At 39.3% G+C, this 12,965-nt stretch overlaps 1 protein-coding gene across 1 annotated transcript; it reads left to right on the top strand.

Moving 5' to 3' along the window:
* The first annotated feature begins 540 nt into the window (after nucleotides 1–540).
* LOC132376266 (large ribosomal subunit protein eL15-like) lies at nucleotides 541–1,799 on the top strand. Its single transcript, XM_059941933.1, has one exon. It carries the CDS (start codon nucleotides 571–573, stop codon nucleotides 1,180–1,182), a length of 612 nt encoding a protein of 203 aa, XP_059797916.1. The 5' UTR covers nucleotides 541–570; the 3' UTR covers nucleotides 1,183–1,799.
* Nucleotides 1,800–12,965: the final 11,166 nt, after the last annotated feature.

The raw sequence follows: 12,965 nt of genomic DNA, 5'->3' as shown, positions 1-12,965 counted from the left end.
AGCTATATAATATTTCATTGTATGATTACCATACTTTATCCATTCTACTGTTGATGAATTTTTGAATAGATTTTACTTGTAGGCTATGACATATCTTTTGGTGAACACATTGTCTCATTTCTAATGGATATATACCTAGAAGTAAAATTGCTAGGTCAAAGGATATATATATATATATATATATATATATATATATATATATATATATATAAATTCTGGTAGGTTAATATTGTATTCATTGTGTTATTAATTTACATTGCTTTGGTGATTCATGAAGTTGAACACCTTTTTACGTGTTCATTGGAATTTTTGACATCCTCTTTTGTAAAGTATGTGTTGAAGTCTCTTGCCTATTTTTCTATTGGGTTGTCTGTTTTTTTTTAATTTATTTTTTTTGTGATTGACTCGTAATTTACTCTGGATATGAGTCTTTTGATCATTATATATGTTGAACTATTTTCTCTCACACTGTGGCATGTCCTTTAATTACATATTTTCTTTTTTCCAACTTTTTATTTGTAAATAACTTTAGACCCTTTCCGTTTGGCGGCAGCCAGCAGGTGAGCCGAGATGGGCGCTTACAAGTACATCCAGGAGCTGCGGAGGAAGCAGTCGGACGTGATGCGCTTTCTGCTCAGGGTGCGCTGCTGGCAGTACCGCCAGCTCTCGGCGCTGCACCGGGCCCCGCGCCCCACCCGGCCCGACAAGGCGCGCAGGCTGGGCTACAAGGCCAAGCAAGGTTATGTGATATACCGGGTTCGCGTGCACCGCGGTGGCCGCAAACGCCCGGTCCCGAAGGGCGCCACCTACGGCAAGCCCGTCCACCATGGTGTCAACCAGCTCAAGTTTGCCCGGAGCCTGCAGTCTTTTGCCGAGGAGCGAGCGGGACGCCACTGTGGGGCCCTGAGGGTCCTGAATTCTTACTGGGTGGGTGAAGATTCTACATACAAGTTTTTTGAGGTTATCCTCATCGATCCCTTCCGTAAAGCTATCAGAAGAAACCCTGACACCCGGTGGATCACCAAACCAGTCCACAAGCACAGGGAGATGCGGGGCCTGACGTCTGCAGGCAGGAAGAGCCGCGGCCTCGGCAAGGGCCACAAGTTCCACCACACGATCGGTGGTTCTCGCCGCGCAGCCTGGAGAAGGCGCAATACTCTCCAGCTCCACCGCTACCGCTAATATAAGTAATGTTTGTAAAAATTCTTACCTAATAAACAATTTAGGACAGCCACGTCTGCTTAAAAGTGTTTTTAAATCTGTCTGTTAAAACTAGTTGTCTGCAGATTGCTTCATTGAATGCATTGTCAAATTCTGAAAGTTAAAGTGCAATAATGTTTGAAGATTTTAAGTGATGGTGTATCTTGTTTCTAATAAGGGAAATGTCTTTGTTTTTGCTTTATTAGGCAGTTGATATGTCCGTGTTTAAAATGCTGTCTGGTAACAATAGGTGTAAAATTCTGTAAAAGAGGAGCGCAGAAACTAGCCATGTAGATTCGTTGGTGCATGTGATGAAACCTACAGCTTTATTGGGGTGATACAATGCTCTGCTGGTTTACTCTAGAGTGGCTGTTTTATGGAGTTTGACAAGGACAAACTTTAAATTGGGTTTTCCTTGGAAATGTGAAGGATGTCGTGATCCTTTATCATGATCATAATGCCGAAAAATAAAGTTGACTAGGGCCCACGTTTTTAGACTTAATCTGCTATTCCATATATGTAACTGCTGCTGCCAAAAGGCGGAAAGTAAAGGAATGCCACCATTTTTTAAGAGAATTGAATAAACCTGTTGCAAGATGTTTCTCTTACAAATTGAAACAAATCCTGGTTAACCTAAATTAAATTGCCTTGGCCTTGATGGTACCACTGAAGTTCACATAAAAGGTGGGAGCTCCTGGTTCAACCCCGTGACTCTGATCTGTAGAATACTTAACTTCATGCAAAATAGTCATGGTATTTACACTAGTGTATATTGAAACTGATGGAAATTGAACATTGGGTAAATGAGGAGGGAGTTTTTAACCCTAAGGTTTGTAAGCTAGGCATGCTTGGATTGGGAAATTGGTGTTCATCAGGTCCCTTTCAAGTGTGGGAGGATAGAAGGGGCTTGGATAAAAATTTTAAATGTTTTATTTGTAGTATTAGTTTGTGACCCATTATGAAATCTAAGCCACCTTGGGGAAAATAGGGTTGGTTTTATTTAAAAGTAACATTGCTAAGTCTAATCAGTGTTGTCTTGGGTCAAGCCACTTTATCCATTCCCGTAAGGCTACTAAGAAGAGTCGTGTAGTTGGTGTCAATACAAGTTCAATTGGTTTCCGAAAAAAATAAATAAATAAATAAATAACTTTAGACTTACAGAAAAGTTGCAAGAATAGTACAGATAATTCACCTTCTCCTTATGTTAGCAACTTACATAACTATAGTACTATTATCAATGCAAGGAAATGAACGTTGGTACAATACTAACAAACTAACCTACAAACTTTATTCTAATTTCATTAGTTTTTCTTCTAATGTCATTTTTTGTTTGTTTCAAGGTCTTATTCTGGATATCACATTGCATTTAGTTATGTCTCCTTAGTCTCCTGCAATCTATGACAGTTCCTCATTCTTTCTGTTTTTTTCATGGCCCTGACAATTTTGATGAGTACTGGTCAGTTATTTTGTGGTTTGTCCGATGTTTTCCAACAATTAGATTGAATTTATGCAGTTTTGGGCAAGAATACTTCAGAAATAATATTTTGTCCTCAATGCGTCTTGGAAACAGGGGGTATATGTTTTTAATATGTCCTACTACTGGTGATATCAACCTTTGAACACTTGCTTAAGTGATGTCTACTGGGATTCTCCACTGTAGTTACTATTTTCCCTTTTTCAATTGATAAATATCTTGGGAGAGACACTTTGAGTCTATGTAAATATCCTGTTTCTCCTCAAGTTTTCCAGTGGTCAATCAGTGCATCTTCCTGCAACAATTATTACTGTGGTGATTGCCAAATGGTGAGTTTTTATTCCCTTGTTTCTTTCTACATTTATTAACTGGGTTTATATTATAAGGTGGAACTGACACTTTTCCTCCCATCATATGGGTCAGATATTTTATTTGCCAGGCTCCTTTGTGGATAGGGCTAGGCACCCAACCTAAGTGTGGCCAATCAGATAACTCCACAGAAATCACCTAGACTTTTCTATCCCATCATCAAGAGTCAAGATCACACACTGGGAGTAACCATCAGCTTCTCCAAAAATCTCTACTCCTGTCCCAGTCCATTTAGGCTGCTATAACAAAATACTATTGTTATAAACTATAAACTACTGTTATGATATAAACTGGGTGGATTATAAAAAACAAAAATTTATTTCTCACAGTTCTGGATGCTGGGAAGTGCCAGATCTTGGTGCCGGCATATTAGGTGTCTGATGAGAGCCTGCTTCCTGGTTCATAGATGGCCATCTCTCTGAGGCCTCTTTTATAAGGGCACTAATCCCATTCATGAGAGCTGCACCCTCATGACCTAATCACTCCCCAAAGCCTCACCTCCAAACACCATCACATTGGGCATTAGGATTCAAAATACAAATATTGGATGGACACAAACATTCAGTTTATAGCATTCCATTAACAGATATCAAGGCAAAGTCCAAACATCTAGTATAAGGCTCTGTCTCCTCCAATAAGTGCACTGAATCTGTGACCACTTCTGTACCCAAATCTTCTACCATCATTTTCAGGAACTGAAAAGACCTACAACCTGAGACTATGACCCAGCTACCCCTAATTTCCTTACCTCTATCGATAAGGAGCTGCAGGTACTCACCCTGCTCCCAATCCCCTAATGCACATTCTCTGTCTTGAATTCACCCGGGAAATACTCTCATTTAACCCTTTATTCCTGTTTTTATCTCTCACCTGGGCTCACAGTTAACGTTTTTTCTTCTGCTTTTATTCCCTGTAACCCTCTGTACTGTCTCCCTCTCCCACCTCTCCAGTCCCACAGATCATTTCACTGTGCCCTCTGAAACTCATGGTCCACATGCCAGAGACTGTATTTTCTGTAGTGGCCACAAGATCTCTCAACCCTCTGCTCCTGCAATCTTCGCTGGAATATCACTCTTTTATGAGGACTCCCAAAACACTCCATTTAAAATTGTCACCTACAAGCACCCACCCAGCCCACCCTCTTTATCCCCCTTACTCTACACTTGTTTTCCTAAAGCACTTTATCATCTAACATCAATTTACATGATCCTTTACTTTATTGTTTATGGTCGGGCTCAAGATACCCCACTCTCCCCTGCTTGAATATAATTTCTAAGAGGATGGAGGCATTTGTTTGTTCTTTCAGTGATATATCCCAAACATCCTGAGTGGCATGAGGCGCATTTTAGGTACTCCAGATTTTGAATCAGAAGTTGATGTCTCAAATAGATAAAATCAAAATGACTTTTCTTCCTAGTTGTAATGTCAGCCGCCCCACACTCACTTTCCTAGGATGGGGCATGTAGGGCAGCAGCAACAGTAAAACCAGTGTGTCCAGCACCCCATGATATTGTGGTCACCAGCAGTGTCAGTACTGACCTCTGGACCATCACTGTGCCTGAATTTTGGCTACAGTTTTGCTCAGTCTTCTTGTTAGTGCCTGCCTGTTTCTTGGGACTGATTCTGCAGCCATCTCTGTGATCTTTCAGGTGACACAAAATCCTTTTGAATAAATTTTTTCTGCTTAAGTCAGCTGGTGAGGGCTTATTTCTTTGCTAAGAACAACGAAATTTTAAGTATTGGCCTTCTGAAAATGGATGAGGACATATCTGAAATACCCACAGGTTCAGAACAACATCACTAAAAATAAAAGGGAAAATAGTACCAGAGGAGGCTGTCCACTTAATTAACTACCAACATATGCAGATGAGAATGCTGGTCCAGAAACTCGGAGTGGAGAAAGCCACCAAATGTCAAGATTGTTTCATCCAACATCACATAGACAGCCTATTTCTTTACTTCTTTTGGTAGGGCTGGTCAGAAAGACATGGGAGTGAAAAATCATCTCTTTTTAAAAGCCATCACTTGGACTAGTGTAATATAAAAGGCCATCCCTGGGAGAGACCCGGCATGGATCCATATGGTTTGTGAGTCTTTTTCCCTGTGACATTTTTATGAAGGTTATGTATATGTCCCGTTCATCTTCATTCTCCTGGTGCTAATTGCTGTCTATTGGACCTTGCTACTGTGTACAGAGACCACATGCTTCTCCGACACTGCCCCGGCTGCGGTGTGCCACATGGCCCTGCTGTCCTCAGATAAGAACCTGCTGCTGTCTGACCACAACAGCTGGAAATGTTCTGCCTTGAAGAGCTTATCTTGTGGAGACTCAAGCTGAGCTATGACACAGTCGACAAGCACACAGAATGAGTGGATTCTCTGGGGGCAGCTTATGGCAGCCAAAAAGCCTCCCATGTGCTGTTGGATGAGAGCTTCATTTTTGGAGTTGATAGTGAGCTTTACTGTGGACACTTCCTGTGAAGAAACCATTGTGTTGAAGACAGAAAGATGTTCAAGAGAGCCATGAGCACAACTTCTCCAACCATCAGTCTCTCTCTGGGACTCTCAGCTATTTACTGATTTTTCCTTGATTAGGGGCAGGAAAAAATGAAAGAAGATAACTCTTCAATTCTTTCTCCTTTATCTCCTTCTAATTTATAAAGCATCTGCAATCCAAGAATTGCAACACTACTGATAATTGGCCTCTACTCTGATGCTTTTTCCTAGTCTTACACTTCTGCCTCCCCAAGGCCCCCACAAGTCAACCAGTATCCAACATTATCTGTTTTTCATTTACTTGCTTTTTAAAATAATTCTTTCACATATGTCTGTATGCTTAACCAACATAGTGTTTAGTTTCTGGGTTTTATAAAAATGATATTATACTGTATACAGTCAGCCCTCCATAGCTGCAGGTTTGGCATCTGCTGATTCAACCAAAATTTCCACCCAGGATTGGTTGAATCTATGGATGCAAAACCTGCAGGTAGGCAAAGCCCACTGTACAGTGTTCTGGAACTTACCTTTTTATCAGTTACCAGTATGTTTCTAAGGTTCATCCATGTGGTTCTGTGGAATAGAGATTGTCGACATTTCCTGCTATATATTAGGTTTTTGTATGACTAGACCAGAGCGTGTTTATATGTATTCCTGCTGACATTTGGGTTGTTTCCAGTTTTTTAGGTGTCTGAACGGAACTGCTCTGAACATTCTTGCCCGTGGCCCTTGGAGCACTCCTGCTACACTTCCTCTAGAATAGACTTGCTGGTTGTTTGCATGTTTCATCTCACGTGATAGGGTCAAATTGTCCAAAACGATTATTCTACTTTACAAGCAATCCATGAGTTCCCCTTGATCCACCTTCTCTCAACATTTGGTATATTTGATTTCACAGAAGACTTATTTTGCGAGGGAGAAGGAATTGTCCCTAATTTGAGAGGATGAGCTAATTAATGCTAATCAGGCTGAGAAAGGTACTCCTAGCTACCATGCTTGCACTTTTGAGTACATCACTTCTTTTGCTTTTAACATGCTTTATTCAACCCTGTCAATTCAGCCGTTGCTTAAGAGTGGGGCCTGGCAACACCCTTCAGGAAGAAAGCACAGATACCGGGTCAGAGAGAAAACATCTCCTTCTCTCATGTACCATCCCAGGGCCCCCTATCTTGCGGAAAAAGACTAATTCTTGGGTTCCCTCACCCCTACACCCTTGCCGTGGTGATAGAAAAAATATAAGGCAGGTGATATTTGTCCTGGGCATCCCCACTGCTCAGGTATTGATGATGGCTCTGTGCTGGATGCTTCTAGACCTGTTCCTGTCCCTGGGAGCATTCAGGCTTGCTTTTTGTGGGAAGGGGGTGGGGTGTGTGTGGAAGGGGAGATTCAGGGATATAGGCCAGCGACTCTCTCTTCTTACTAACATTAGAGTATGTGTGTTACCCTCAGAAACAAGGAATCACTCACTAAAGCTCTGACCTGCACTGCACTGATGGAAGAGGCCTAGCATTCCCGTCTAGGTGGCAAAGGGGTATTTCACCAGGACTATCCCATGGCGGGAATTTCAAGCTAGGTAGGAAGGAGGACAAGGCAGAAAGGCAGTTGGAAACATAATAACACACCAATTAGTTGACTTAATCTTGAAGCTAAGCCAAATCTCACTTTGAGAAAATTTAGGCAGAGAATCAGGTTTGTTATTCATTTATATGAATTTAATTTTCTTCCCAGCAAGCCTACAAACTCTGCCTCTCAGCCTCTTCAGAGATTTGGATTCTGTCCTATAATAAACTTGAAATTTTAAAATAAAGTCTGCACTTTTTCTCTGGAAACATTTCTGTATTTGGAGAATCCTTATTTAGGGCTGCATTTTCTAATGATCAGCTGGCTGTTTCAAGTTACTTAACCACAAATTTGAAGTTTGGTGAGCTCTCTGCCTCCAATGTTTTTCTGAAGTCCTGGAAAATACATGATATGTTCAAGGTCACAATTTGCTCTTGGAATTTTTGAAAATATCTGTGCATGCTGATTTATGGTACTGTAGCCTTTCCCAAGCAGAGAAGACCTTGTTCCTTTGGTATACACGCTTGGATAAAGATGTTTTCTTCATTTTTAATGGAACTCTTCTTCTATTGGAAAAGTGGTGTAGGAAAGAATAATGGAATTTACTAGCTAAAAATGATTCTGAATTGTAAAAATGCAATGCTTTGGCCAAAAAACACTTCCTCTCTTGTTCCTTGTCATTAGAAGTATGTATGTGTATAATAAATAAGCTACTTGCCATTGCTTTTTATTCTCTGGAAATAGACTTTTTAATTCACTAGACATTTTCCAAATTAAGCAAAGGAAATTGGAAGATAAATTTATGACTACAGTTTCTGGGGAATAAACATGAGGCCAGTTGGATATAACCCTAGTGAAGTAAGAGTGGTGTAACAAAGCAATGAAATCAGAACAGTCTAACTAGCCAATAAGGATGAATCACAGAATAATATAATCTTAGGTTTGAAGAGATTTTAAAGGTCAACTAGTCCAGCAATATGATTTAGACCAAAGACTATTTTGGCTCAGCAACATAAAACCAATGTTGGGTAGTTTGTTTTCTAGAACCAATCCAAAAATTTCTAGCAAAATCAGATTTGCCTTGCACATTTATTCTAACCTCAAACTCATATACTAGAGGTTTTCAACCTGTAATCTATGGATGGCCCACAAGGGAGCCCTGGGGCCTTCTGAAATGGCATGCAAAATTGTGTGGGATTGTATATATTTGTGCTTTATTCTAATACAGTAAATATTGATCAATATAACTCAAACAAAAGTTCTTTGAGATCCTTAATAATTAAAAACAAAAGTTTTTTAACAGTCCTGAGACCAAAGAGTTTGAGAAATTTTGTCTTATACATTACTGCTATCTTTCATTTCTTTCACAAAATAAATACCATGTTTTTTCTCCTGGGTCTCTAAAACAAGTAACTGTAATGCCTCCAATTTGGACTGCCTGCTTGTGTCTCCCCCTTTCTCACTGTCACAAATTAACCATCCTGGAACCTTAGTTTTATCATAGAATCTGAAGTGACCCTTAAAGATAATTTAATTTTTACAGTGATGAAACTGAGATCCAGGAAGATAAACAATTTGTCCCAGGTCACACAGGTTGAGGCAATTACTTCTCATCTGGACTCAAAACCTCCAGACTTCTAAGTCCAAAGCTCCCAGCCTGGCATTCAGGGTCGACCCAACTACTTGTCCTACTGTTCCTAATACAGTCTCCTGCTGGAAACAGCTCATTTCCTTTACTGTCTCCTGAACCCACTAGACCCACCATTACCTCCAAGTGAAGAACTCCTGTTTAGATAGAGCTGGTCTTTGCACTCAATCTTTCCCTAGTCCAGAATGGTTTCTACCCTTTTAAATCCTACTTATTGGGGCTTCCCTGGTGGCGCAGTGGTTGAGAGTCTGCCTGCTAATGCAGGGGACACGGGTTCGGGCCCTGGTCTGGGAGGATCCCACATGCCGCGGAGCAGCTGGGCCCGTGAGCCACAACTACTGAGCCTGCGCGTCTGGAGCCTGTGCCCCACAACGGGAGGGGCCGCGATAGTGAAAGGCCCGCGCACCGCGATGAAGAGGGGTCCCCGCACCGCGATGAAGAGTGGCCCTCACTTGCCGCAACTAGAGAAAGCCCTCGCACGAACCGAAGACCCAGCACAGCCAAAAATAAATAAATAAATAAAAATAAATCCTACTTATTTTATATGGTATAGTAGAGAACAATTACATAAAACTATGCCCTAAATCATACATGTAATATATTATCAAACAACAATTCTTGCCTGTCTCCCTAGCCCAGAATCCCACTGCACAGAAACAACCACTTTCAATTCTCCACTATTTCTTCTGTTGTATGTCTCAGTATTTCCAAATAACATACTTTAAAATGATGTTTCCTAATATTTTAATATGGGAAATTATCTATTGACTATCTACAATTCAACATCAGGATTTAACTCTTTAGCTTCACCACCTACAACACAGACATATCTCCTCCTGCTAGTCTTCCAATCTAGTGATGTCACAATATTTGGCTAAATCAATATTTGGTATATTAGATTGCATCATATAAAATTGCTGTCATATAACCATTTTGTCTTTTTTACCATTTATTTTTAGCTTACACACAGTAAAAATATGTATCCTTTCACAAATACCACACTGCCTTGCTTACTGTTGATTAACAGTACATTTTAAAATCAAGAATTCTGAGTTCTCTCATTTTTTTCTTCTTTTCCAAAATGGTTTTGGCAATTCTAGCTCTTTTCCCTTTCCATGTAAATTTTAGAATCAGAATAGGGACTTTTTTTCTCAGTTTCTTTTATCCAGAGAAGGATTTTCCATTGGGGATTCACATGCCTGCTGCCACAGCTGCCATGACTGTACAGTTCCACACCTGGGGCTGGCCTCAGGGCAGGACCAAGAGAGAAAAAGAGAGAAAAGTGGAGATTCTCCTGACACTCTCCAGCTTGCAGGGTTTTTATTCCTTTTTAGATGTGATTAACATTTAAATCAGTAGATTCTGAGTAAAGCAGATCACCCTCCATAGTGTGGGTGGTCTCATCCAGTCATTTGAAAGCCTTAAGACAAAAAAGTGAGGTCCCCAGAAGAGGAAGGATTTCTGCCTCTAAACTGCCATTGGACTCAAGACTAAACATCTACTCTTCCCTGGGTCTGCCCTGCAGATTGTGGTCTTCCAACTCCCATGGTGACATAAGCCAATTCCTTAAAATAAATCTAGACAGAAAGATAGAGATATTGATATAAATACATCCTATTGGTTCTGTTTCTCTGGAGAACCCTGACTAATACAGCTACCTAGACATATAATTCTTAAAAAATCAATAATGCCCTTACAGTAATATAAAAGAAAAGTAAATAAAAGAAAAACAATTTATAATAAAATTATGTGGAATTCAACATATAAATTCAAGCAGTGTCCCAGTTACTACTGCTGCATAACAAACAACCCCAAATTTGAGAGTGTAAAATAACCACTTTATTACACTCACAAATTCTGGGTATTAAGAATTCAGAAAGAGCAAAACAGTGACAGCATATCTCAGAGCCACAATGTCTGAGGTCTCAATTAGAAAGACTTGAGAGCTAAGAGTGACTCAATAGCTGGGGACTTGAATAATCTGAAAGTTCATTTACACACATCTAGTGCTTGATTTTGACTGAAAGGTGAGACTTCAGCTGGAACTATTGAGCAGAACATGGACAAGTGACCTCTCTATGTGGTTGTGGCTTCCTCAAAACATGGTAGCTAGGTACCAAGAGCATTGAAAGAGAGCTAAGTGGATGCTGTATCACCTTTTATGAATTAACTTTTGAAGTCTCATAATATCACTTACTCTGTGGTCACCAAGCCACTTAGATTGAAAGAGAGGGAAACTTTTTGCACTTCTTGATGGGATAAGTGCCAAAGTCATGTTGTAGGAAAAGTATATGGAATTAAGGATAGTGTCATTGTTTGAAAATGTAGTCTGCCATGGACTAGAAATAAAATATTTCCATCCATATTTCCAAAATATTCTATGAAGGGCCCTGTCAAGAATCAATATTTTAGAGCTATGGGAAACCAACTGGTGAGAAATGAGTACATGTGACTGTGTCTTTTACATTGTAAAGATCACTTCTAGAGCAGTGGTGATTTGAGTATGATATAACAGTAAGTATAGATAAGTCCCTGAGAAGTTTCTAGAAGTAGTCCAGATGAGAAACAATGGTAGCTTTAGACTAGGGTTGAGGGGAAATGGAAAAAACTACATGGATTTGGTAAAAGTTTCAGAGATAAAATCCATAGGATTTGCTGATGAGTGGGTACAGGGCAGAGGTGGTGAAGGAGAGGAACATGTCATACACAATGACAACTTTTCTTGTTTGTGCAACTTGGAGGGACCATGGTGTCATTCACTAGAGTCATGGGATAGAGGTTTGGGGAAAGATCATAATTTGTGTTTTTTAATTTGAATAATAAGAATTATCTTTAATATCTTTCTGAAATAATTGTTTCTGTAAGGAGAACAGAATTAACTTGGTGGTTAATTGGATGATGAGTGGCTCTGATAAATTAGCTGGAAATTATTTCCCAGCTTAAAAATTAGAGGAAAGTATTTTGTTTTACAAATTTCTAGGAAAATGATCCTTCTAAAGTGCTCAAGTTGAGCCCTTCTGTCACCATTATGTCATCGTGGCCAAACCACTATTAATTTTCTAGTTCTGCTCTGGGTTTATTTCATAATTCATAATTTTAAGCATCAGAGTTCAGCTGCACCTGTTGATATTTTCTCAGAATAAAGTGAAGGTCATTGATGCAATTTAACTGAGGAACGTCTGGAAGGAATATTCAGGAAAGCCTACAGTGACAGTGGTGGAAGTGGTTGCCTAATAACTTGGTCTGGCTACAAAAGAATTCATTTTGAGAAAGAAGAAAATTGGAAAAGAGATCAGCGACAGTCCTCTGGCCATTTCTCCCTGTCACTCTTTCTGAAACAAAGAACTGAAAGAAAACAAAAGATCCTTTCTGGATTTTATTGTTTTGCTGGAAAATAAGATTTTAGGAGATATTAGTTCTGTAATTGACACTATGAGTGTCCTTAAAATGTGAGAATTGTATTTCTATGAAATGTAATTTTACATTCTATAACATTTTCTTTTTCCACTTTTTCAAATAGTAGTTTTAGTTTGTAAAGTAACGCTCACAATACCGCCCTAGCAAGATTGTGGTTCATTTGAAATAATAGATGTAAAGAACCTAAGCACATTACTAGAATTATAGTATGCACTCAGTAAATGTTTGTATATTACTTTTATTACCATTATTACGAATTCTTTGTCATTGTTGATGATGTAATCAAAGGTATTTTTAAAATATATGTAGAGCAGGTTTGATCATTTTCCTAAGAGTGTATCAGAGCAATATGACACTGAAGCAAGTTGCAGAAAACCACTTTGATGTTTTTATTAGCAGCAGGAATAAACATGTAGAGTACCTACTATCCTTGGGAAACTTCTAGGTCTATTTAAGGCCTAGAATTAATTTAATTAATACAATAATTTTGAATACAGAGAGCTTATTCTTAAGGCATTTATAAGCTATATGTTGACAGACAATGTATTAGTGGAAAAGAGAAAGAGATAACATTTGCAAGACCCTCAATTTAAAATTATCATCAAAGACCTTGATCTACATTGGGGAAGGGGGATCTACTGAGCTCTGCATTGTGAAATATAATCCTCAGTTTATTATTCTTGAGATAGAATCATTTAAGAATCTCCAAAATATATACACATATTGAAGAGGACAGTTAGTGTTAGATAAGATTCTAAGGAAAGGCATGTGTGATCTTAAAATTAATTTTAGCAATAGTTG

The sequence above is a fragment of the Balaenoptera ricei genome, chromosome 12 (assembly GCF_028023285.1).
Source record: "Balaenoptera ricei isolate mBalRic1 chromosome 12, mBalRic1.hap2, whole genome shotgun sequence".
NCBI lineage: Eukaryota > Metazoa > Chordata > Mammalia > Artiodactyla > Balaenopteridae > Balaenoptera > Balaenoptera ricei.
Note: the sequence above shows the minus strand (reverse complement) of the source record. Positions and strands in the feature narration are given on the sequence as shown.

Bases quoted from the DNA above. Each gene is read 5' to 3' on its own strand.
- LOC132376266 (XM_059941933.1), top strand. From the start codon at position 571: ATGGGCGCTTACAAGTACATCCAGGAGCTGCGGAGGAAGCAGTCGGAC.